At 46.9% G+C, this 10000-nt stretch overlaps 1 protein-coding gene across 1 annotated transcript in view; it reads left to right on the forward strand.

Annotated features, from left to right (window-relative positions):
- sorcs2 (sortilin-related VPS10 domain containing receptor 2) overlaps positions 1-10000 on the forward strand; it is a gene marked incomplete at both ends in the record, with an annotated part of 248143 nt that overhangs the window by 57257 nt on the left and 180886 nt on the right. Inside the window, 1 exon segment of the mRNA XM_080544142.1 lies at positions 6477-6544. Within this exon segment, the coding sequence (XP_080400268.1) occupies positions 6477-6544 (68 nt within the window).

The raw sequence follows: 10000 nt of genomic DNA on the forward strand, positions 1-10000 counted from the left end.
TCCGTCATGGTCTAGGCCAGAATGAGCCCTCAAACTTCATCCACTCATTCACTCATCTTGACGTATTTGTCAAATGTGTCTACTGTCTAAATGTGTCTACAAATGCTCTACTGTAAGTGCAGTTGTGTGATTTATGTGTATATATAATCACTGGGGATTTAATTGCTCAAAAGTACTTGCAACACAAAAACGTAAAACATAAATCAAATAATCATCACATCTTTTCATAGCTACAACTTTTAGCGGTTCCCCAGTGAATACCCCAAGCTCTCCCTATTCCAACAATGGCCAGCTGCCAGCAAGAAGAAAAGCTCCTCTCAGGTGTGGTTGTGTGTGTGGCCAGAACCGGGGGAACCCGTATGCTCCTTTAGCTGGCTCCCATGGCACCACAGTGGTTGGGAAAATACCACCACGGTTACACTATACTGTTACCCTACAGTAAACTTGCTGCTGTATACAAAAAAAACAGGAAGATTGTTTTTTTTTAAGACGACTGTTTTCGCTAAGACCTTTAGTATGTGCCTGCGTGCTCCGCCTCTCAGTGGAATAAGCTTTAGGGACGTCCTGCCAAGCTGCAGTCTCGGGGCAGTGGCGGCCAGAGTCTTGGCGGCCGGCCCTGGGACCATCCTTCGCTCCTATTCAGCAGATTTTGTCAGGGTGGGGAGGTGTACCGCGGCCAAATAAACGCTCCCTCTCCGTCTCTGTCTCCTCCCCACTTTGGTAAATGAGAGTGTACATCCTTGCCATGTTGTACTACTCACTACAAAGAAAAAAAAGAACGTTCCCGTGGCGCAGTGGAGCAGCAAACTCGGTCCCAAAACCAGCCTCAACATGGGGATAGGACCACAGAACAACGTGGTTCTCCGTTTTCGCTGGAGCCACAACATTTTATGGGGCTGTCGGTTGGAAACCACCGGAATGTCGAACGGATGAATGATGTATACTGGAATCTCTTCCAGCCCCCGGCGGGGAGAGGAGAGAGGAAAGCGGAGGGAACCGCTTGAGAACCGTCTCTGCTTCTCATTTCACTTCATTTCACAGGATGCAATTTCACGTTAGGCCCTCGCATAGCGGCGCCGCTCAGATCAATCTGTTATTTTATGGAGGGGCTCTCTCTCTATTGAAAACAAGAGCACAGATTGCAGTTGTGACAGATCCCGGTGACACAAGCGTGTCGTTATGCAAGAGAACAGCTGTTATGTGGAATTCCCTTCGATGTATCGCTGCACCCGTCGCGTCTGAAGTACAGGCAACCCAAGACGTCCTCTGTTTGTTGCCTCGTTGAAACTGATCTTGATCGAACTCTTTTTTCCCCCAGAACCCCAGTAGTCAGAGTCTACTGTCCTGCTGCGTGTATTAAGTTCCTCTCCTCACTTCTGCGTGTTTTCATGTTGAGTCGAGAGGTTTTGCACAGTGAGGACATGGAGTGGAGTCAGAGATCAGCCACCTGTTCTCCCTAGACATTTACTTAATTCCCATACCCGTCATCCACTCCTTCACCTCTCCTTCTTTCCATCCCTCCCGCCTAACCAAACTTAAAGGTACCAACTAAACTACTTCTCAACTTCCTTCTACAAGACCCAGCCAATTAATAAAGCATATAAAACCTTATTGGCTTTGACAACAAAAGTCTAAATGTTCAGCACAGTAAATCTAATCCTTACCGTAAACGTCAGTGTTTCATTACATTCCGTCTCTGGCTGGCTGGAGTGTCAGGCCTCCGTCTGAGTGCCTCCTCGGGGCTGCGGGAAGGGACAGCTGTGCAGAGGCGGACAGTCTGTTTCCACAGACGCCATCTGACTCATGGTGGGAGTGGGACAACACGCGGCCAGGGAAGGCGAAGGGACTGCTGGCTGTGTCGCAGGGTGGCGCAATGAGCCTACCCGTTTCAACACACTTCACTGGCGCGAGAAGTTGAAATAACGTGCGAATAATGCTTTCTGATTTTCTAAATGGTAAATATATAGCGCTTTACAGAGGCCTCTCATTCACCCGTTCATACACACATTCACACACCAATGGCGGCAAGCTATCATGCGAGCTGCCGGGCCGCTCACTGGGAGCAATTTTGGGGTTCAGTGTCTTGCCCAAGGACACCTCGACGCGTGGCCAGCCGGGGTTCGAACAACCGATCTGCCGACCTTGCGATCATTAGACACCGGCTCTACCTCCTACCGCCACAGCCGCCCCGAATTCTAATCTGCGAAGTCTCTCAGAGCGCTGCTCTATATTCAGAGGGCTTGTGTCCCCCATTACATCTGCTACGTTCTTCTAAGGATTTTAAACAAGCTTGCCAAACCGCTGCATTGGGGATTGTCTTTGGTTTTCTTGTTTGCTGGCCTCAAAACTTATTTGGAACGGAAAACCGCACCAGGGACAGAACTTTGACCTCGAGTTCCTTTGAACCATGTGTCTCGAGACTCAATAGAGTGCCTTTTGATAAAAACTTTGTTTCGGGGTTGTGGAACGGAGCTCGGATCTCTGGATGCACATTAAGGTAGTGTTCCCAGCTGTGGGTCTCAGACAAACTGTGGGTGGAATGGAATAATGTAAGCCTCTCTGGAGATCCCAATGTGGGTTTTAAAAAAACCGTCCCAGCCTCCGGAGTAGCCTCATGAAAGGGGTTTGTTGTTCCCCCTGACTATAATGCTCTGGGTTGCGTTGCATCCTAGCACAAGGGGGAAACACTAGATCACATGCATACATCCTGTGTAGATTAGATTAGATTAGATGTATTGTCCCCAGGGGGAAATTCATTTTCACACCACTGTACAGTATATATGTTACGGTACATGTGGGAATACGGTACATGTGGGAAAACTAGGGTTAGGGTTAGGTGCTAGGGTGCTACGGTTAGGGTTAGGGGTAGGGTTAGACATGCCAGCATGTACCAAGTCGACGTAGCACCTAACCCTAACCCTAACCCTAGTTTTCCCAAATGTACCGTATTCCCACATGTACCGTAACATACATACAACACAGTATAACACAGACAACAACAGACAGTACTACACATGACAGATACACAAGTACACACACTCAGCGCGGTGAGTCTTTTATTTAAGGCAACAATGGCTGCGGGGATCAGGCTTTTGCCAAAGTGTATAACAGAGTTCTAAACGTGTCGTAACATGCTAGCAGGCTACCGCACTACCCACTCTGATAAAGCCATTCTGTCACCCGCATTCAGATGTAACGACACAGACTATCTTGCACTCTCTGCACTGCGGTGCACCTTTGGTCTCCTCAGAGCTGCCCCCTTCAACACAGCATGCTGCAGGCAGCTGCTTCAGGGCAGGACCCTTGGCCAATCAGCATCTCCTTTGCCCGAGGGCAGGCCCGGTCTTCAGGCCTTCCAACCACCACCGCAACACTGTAACCGACCTGTCAATCACACCTCCGGGGCTACTGCACTCCTTGACTCTCCGACACCTTCGCCATGGCAACGGATTCCCAGCAGGCTCTCCGCTGTCAAAAAACCTGGAGCTCTCTGAATATGAAAGACACAAGTCTTTCTTGGTTTACACACAGGGAGTTGGTTTTCTACCCAGGTCCTAAAAAATGCCCTGGTTGTATGAATAATAGACATGACGCCGGTCTCTATTGAGTTTGTGTTTTTTCTCTGTACGAAACCTAATGTTCAGCACTTTGAATTGAATCAAGAGGTTTAATTCAAGTGTCGGTAAACATTTCCTTCCAAAATAGGAGTGGCAAACCAGACAGCTGTTTTCACAGGGTAATTGTCTCTCTGTGATAGTCTCTCTGTGAGCCCTCAAACAAAATATTAGATTAGGTTAGATTAAACTTCATTGTCATTGCACAGTGAGTACACGTACTGAGACAACGAAATGTCGTTTGGCATCTAACCAGTGCTAAAGACACTGAGTGAGTGATGTAGACAGAACGGCAGAGTCACTACCCATCTTCCGTCGTAGACTGAAGACCCATCTCTTCAGGTTACATCTTAACTGCTCCTCCTGAGACATCTTCCGACCCTCACCACTACGTCTCCTAAAGACACCCGCTTTCCCCTTTACTGTGTCCCTAAGAACTTCTATTGCCCCCCTTGTACTGTTTCTCAGTTTCTCCAGTAAAAAAAAAAAAAAAAACGTTTTAGTAGAAGGCGATAATAGGGAGAAGGTTTTTCCTTCTATCAGTGGCCCCGGGCCTGAGCTAGAGTACTCTTCCTGCAACGAATAGTGGACTGCTGATTCACATGCTTAGTATTCAAATGTATTGATTGTAAGTCGCTTTGGAATAAGGCGTCTGCTAAATGCCAAAAATGTAAATGTAAATGTAAATGTAGACAGTGCAGGTAATACAGTAAAGGTATTACAGTAAGTATAAATAAATGAATATACATGAGATGAATATCAATATAATCCGTACAGTTATGGTACAGTCTGATATGTACAGAGCAAGGGCATAGGTCTTGAGGTATGTTATATGTAAGATGTATAATTAGAGACTATTAATAAATAGTAGTATGTGCAAACTAGCATTAGTGTGCGGACAAGCAGTAGGCCTCGTGCAAAAGCTACAGGGAAGTCGTGAGTGTGCAGCCAGTAGAGGTATGGGGGGAGGGCGCACTGATACTGGGAGTCAATGTTCCTCTTGTTGTTGTGGGGGAGGGAGCGGGGTGGGGGGGTGGGGGTGGCTGGGCTACAGCCAGGATTCTGAATTCAACAGAGTAACAGCTGCAGGGAAGAGGCTGTTCCTTAGCCTGGTGGTGTGGGAACATAGACCTCTGTACAGCCTCCCAGATGGGATGAGGGCAAACAGTCTGTGGCTGCGGATGATGAGTGTCCTTACTGGCACATTCCGCAGACACCGCCTGCACTGGAGGACCTCGTTGGCAGTTGGGATGGGATTGGTCACCAGTGATGTACTGGGCGGTTTTCACCACCCGTTGCACACGTTTTTACCACTCCGGTCGGAGACAGGGGTAGTAGTGGCTGGCCTAGTGGATCTAGTTGGACTGGTGATCAAGATGGTCAGGAGTTCAAATCCCACCTGGGGAACACCACCACTAGTGTGCCCTTGAGTAAGACACTTAGCCCTCCTTAGTTACTCCAGGGTGACTGTCCCTCTGTAATCTCTAAGTCTCTAAGTCGCGTTGGATAAAAGTGTGTGCTAAATAGTAAAAATGCAAAAATAATAAATGTAAAGACAGAGCAGCTGCCGTACCACAATGTGATGCAGTTTGTCCAAAATGCTCTCGACGATGCACAGAAAGAAGTTAGCTAGACCCAGAATTCCTTGTTGTGCCAGTCGAAGCAAGCGCAGAAGCGGTCGTTAGCTCATCGGTTAGGGAGGTAACGCTGATAGAGGAGGCTGTATTTTTGGGGCTTGTGGTCCGCGACGGCCTGGATGCCTTGCCACATGCGTCTAGGATCACCGCTCTGAAAGTGCTCCTCGATCTGTAGCTTGTGGTTGTGTTTTGGCCTCCCTGATGGCCTTCCTCTCTTCAGGTTAGCCCTGGATGAGCTGTGAGGCTTCTGCATCTGCCAGATCTAAAAGATGTGTTTGCGTGCCTTCAGAGAGCCTCACTGCTCATCTAAAGGCTTCTGGTTGGGGAAAGTTCTTATCTTTTCTGTGGGTGGGTGACACTGTTGACACATGTATTGATGTAATGCAGAACGGAAGAAGCATATGAATATGAATCAATGTCCGTGTGGGAGTCCAGGCTGGCGAACATACTCTCCAGTGCGGTGTGTTGAGTGTGTCTTCTTGTCTGTGAGAAAACTGCATAATGAGTAGAAGGTTCCAGACTGAATCTGCGGAGGCCGAATTCCCTAAAGCATCCAGAAATCGTTTGAAATAAAAGACAGCTTTTTTTTTTGATAATAGGAAAACAAAGTAAGGCTGCTAAACATAGAAAAATGCAGTTGTCTTTATTCAATAACAGTATGCACAGAAAGTTGTTAAGATGTCCCTGCTGTAAATAATACATTTCCCTGCAGATTCTGTCCAGAGACTGTACATCATATTTCATATGTAATTACTTTTTATTCATATCGTTAGCCTCATAGGATAAAGTCATATTTTGGCCAAATTGAGATATCTGTCTAACTCTACTCTCCTAACACTGCTGATTCACTGTGCGTTATTGCCTCTATGCCATCAGCCTATCAGAATGCTTGTTACATTCCAAAATCACTATCTGCCCAAGTCATCTCTTTGGCATCAGGCATTGTTGACACTAAATACAAAGATGGCTCGGCTGACCACCAAGTGAAGCACGACTTATGCAATTATGCTACGAGGCTAACGAAATGTAGGATGCAATATGCATCCACTTACGTACTGTTACCGTGTGATCTCTGGGTTTCCTTTTGTCCTTTTGTCGAGTTGGGTTCTGTGTCTGTGTTCTGTCTATCTATCTGTCTATCTATCTATCTATCTATCTATCTATCTATCTATCTATCTGTGGAAACCGTTGTGTCTGACTACTTCCTACTTCCTCTCACCTGCAGGTCATCCTCATCCTGACTAAGTACTACCACGCCGACTCCACCAAGGTGCTGGAGAGCTCCCTCTGGAGGTAGGAGCTAACACGGCTGTGTTTGTTTACGTTGTGTCTGTCTCTGTTATGTCTGGGCCCGGTCGCAGCCAACTCCATCTGTGGACAGCGCTGCCACGCTGTGAGGTCGAAGGGTCGTCTTATCTCAGTGTTGTTGCTTCTCGGTGGAGGCGGTGGCGTGTGAGTGTGGACAGAGCGGAGTGGATGAAGACCCAAACATCAGCAGGCAGCTGGGAGAGGGAAGGTGGTGGGAGCGGGAGAGAGGGAGAGAGAGCAGGAATTTGTTTTGGACAAATAGCGTATCAGCGTGGTACAGGGCAGGGCGGTGGGCACCGACTGTGCCAAGGCGGCAAGGTCACTTCTGGGGCTGACAGCCAGACCGCTACTTCATAATTGATATGAGGCATTTTTGTGTGCCTATCAACTATTGCAATAATCATTGTTTAATCTTAAACATACTTTAAACCGCCCACTCTCAGTCACCAAGGAGTGAACAAGACACCTTTAGGAGCAGGCTGGCACATACCATATCAAGTAACAGCGAGACCAGTTTAACTACTCTAGGATATAGGAGCCTGGCCTAGTGGTTAGCAATGGTCAGCAGAGCAGAACAGCATGGACATAGGATAGAGAGCCATATATGGGAGCCAATGTCAATATTGTAAGTTACGAGGGACAGATGTAAAACTATTCTCTCTCTGTGAGCAAGTATATAAGCTGTAACTTCCATCAGTACATCGCTCGGTCGCCCACTGCGCCGCAGCCGAGCTTGAGTCCATCCGGAGCGTATAACAGACTGCTGTGTAACCAAGCTCGGCGTCCCTGATGCCGTAGCCAAGCTCGGCCTCTGTGCCACCGCCACGCCTAACGGAGCATGCTGCCTTAGAGACATCTGTACAAGAGAATGTAACCCAGATCTGCATAAATCAATGTTTACGATTCAACCTTCTCTCTCTGAGTGATCAATGTCATCTCTGGCCACCTGACTGAGGAGGACAATATCTCGTTATAGCAATAATACTGCCTAACAGTCCCCGATGACACTTCACTCGATCTTCACTTCAGTGTCTTAGGGCCACAGCATAAGCACCTCACACATTCCACATTCCGAAACGTTGAAAGTTCTCGATGTTCTATTCTAGAGGACTAGACTATTAGCCACTAAAGCACATTGTCTTCCAAAACACTTGAGACAGAAAGGCAAAGGGTCCTTGTTCATAACAGCGGCTAAAAATAGCGATCGAGGAGGAATTGCACTCAAACGGCAATGTGTCTCACGGGAGTACTACTTTCTTTCCAGGCACCTCACTCTGGGCTCCCTGGGCTTCAAAGCGATGCCCTCTCATTAGCTCGGGCTGCCTGTGTCCTTCTAAGAGCTGTATAATGTACATGAATAATGTACATATTTCATTGTTATTACGAATGAAGCTCTACATTTGTGACAGGTCCAGTCTGACAGAAAGTCAAAATGTTTAAAGAATAATCTAAATAAATCAAATTGTACTCACAAATTGGGAGCTTTTTAATGGATGTTACTCTCTCCCTCTCCTTGTCTCCTTGTCCGTAGCGGTTAGCGCAGCATTAGCATATTTTGTCAGGGAGATAGCTGGCAAGACAGTTGCTGTGCTGTTGTGCTATTATGATGTGTGTGGGCCCCGGTTTTCTCTGCAGCCTTGAATAGTTGTGTGTGCGCTGCCACTGTCCTTGAGGCTGGGCTTTGATGTCCTAAAGCTGGGGATCAAACGGGAGGGAGATGGGGAAGATGAATAGGCTCTCTGCCTCACTCTGTCAGGTGGTGTAGATCAAGATGCCAGGCAGCGTACCGGAGGAAAGTTAGAGGAGATGAGAGGAACTTTGGAGCTGTGGTCTAGGGTTCAGCAGGTCTGTCTGTCTGTCTGTCTGTCTGTCTGTCTATCTATCTATCTATCTGTCTATCTGTCTATCTATCTATCTATCTGTCTATCTGTCTATCTGTCTGTCTGTCTGTCTGTCTGTCTGTGCGTCTGTCTGTCTGTCTGTCTCTCTGTCTGTCTGTCTGTCTATCTGTCTATCTGTCCATCTGTCCATCTGTCCATCTGTCCATCCGCCAATCCATCCATCCATCCATCCATCAATCTATCTATCTATCTATCTATTTATCTATCTATCTATCTATCTATCTATCTATCTATCTATCTATCTATCTATCTATCTATCTATCTATCTATCTATCTATCTATCTGTCCCCCTCAGCCTCACCGTTATCATTCTCTCACAAGGGTTCTGATGTGAATGTTCAATATTGGAAGCAGGCACAGCCACGGACGTGCTTGTCTACGCTATGTCTCAGCTTAATGCTCAAGTATCTGTAGAGATACACACACACACACACACACACACACACAATGTTGACATTTTTGTCTAGACTACATTTTTGACCAGACTACATTCTCCCAGTAGTCAACAGGCTTCTCCAAATGTTCTATAGCAAACTTCGAACAAGCTTCAACATGCCTTTTCTTCAGTAATGGAGTCTTCCGGGGTGATGGTGAATCGAGGCGGTGGAATGCATTGCCTATTGTTTTCTTTGTAACAACTCTATCCGCTGCTTCCAGGTCTTTCTGGAGCTCTGCTCGAGTGGTCCTTGGCTCTTAGGCTACTCTTCTGACAAGCTGTCTGACTGACTGCCCAATCAGAAATCTTGCCCTCGCCCTTGCCCTCCTGTGCGTGGCCGGTTGATGGTCTAGTGATGTTCTTTCCACTTGCAGATAAAGGCCCCAATGCGTGGCTGCACCTACTCTCTGGAACTCCCTCCCCACAGTGATCCGCAACGCCCCCACCCTGGACTCCTTCAAACTAGCCCTCAAAACCCATCTGTTCTCCAAGGCATTTGGCCCCTAGTCATTGTTTTAGTTTTTGCTTTGTTTGTTTTCTGTTTTGTCTGTCCGTTTCATCCCCTTGTACAGCGTCAACAATTAGGAGTTGAGATATCAGTACCATTACTATGCTGCTCAACAGTCGTGTTGCGAGGATCTTGGGAGAGCTCTTTGCCTCTACCCATCATGAGGTGTTTCTCGCAGGGAAGCTTGGTGAGAAAATGATTTGTTTACTCGCGTCCAGAGGTGCACTAACATGCACTAGCCCAGCCGATTCTAATTAGCACAGGTAGGAGAGCTCATTAGTGGCATAAGCTGGTTTAATGATTTTTCTTCAAGTGTTCTTCGAGTGTTCGATACTGTTTTCCTGTGTCATTCCACTTCATTGCACACAGCTTTTGTTATGGATTGCAATGTTACAGTTTCTTTAGCTGTGTAGTTTTATTGAATTAATACCAATATCTGGTCTAAATCTCATGTGAATAGCTGCAATCGAAATATGTTAAATTTAAAGAAATTGTCGATGTGTTGAATACTTATTTCCCCCACTGCACAGGATCTCTCTGTCCCATACATTTTGCAAACACACATTCACATACTTGTGTCGCACATATGCAGGAAC

The sequence above is a fragment of the Nansenia antarctica genome (assembly GCF_963989245.1).
Source record: "Nansenia antarctica genome assembly, chromosome: 13".
NCBI lineage: Eukaryota > Metazoa > Chordata > Actinopteri > Argentiniformes > Microstomatidae > Nansenia > Nansenia antarctica.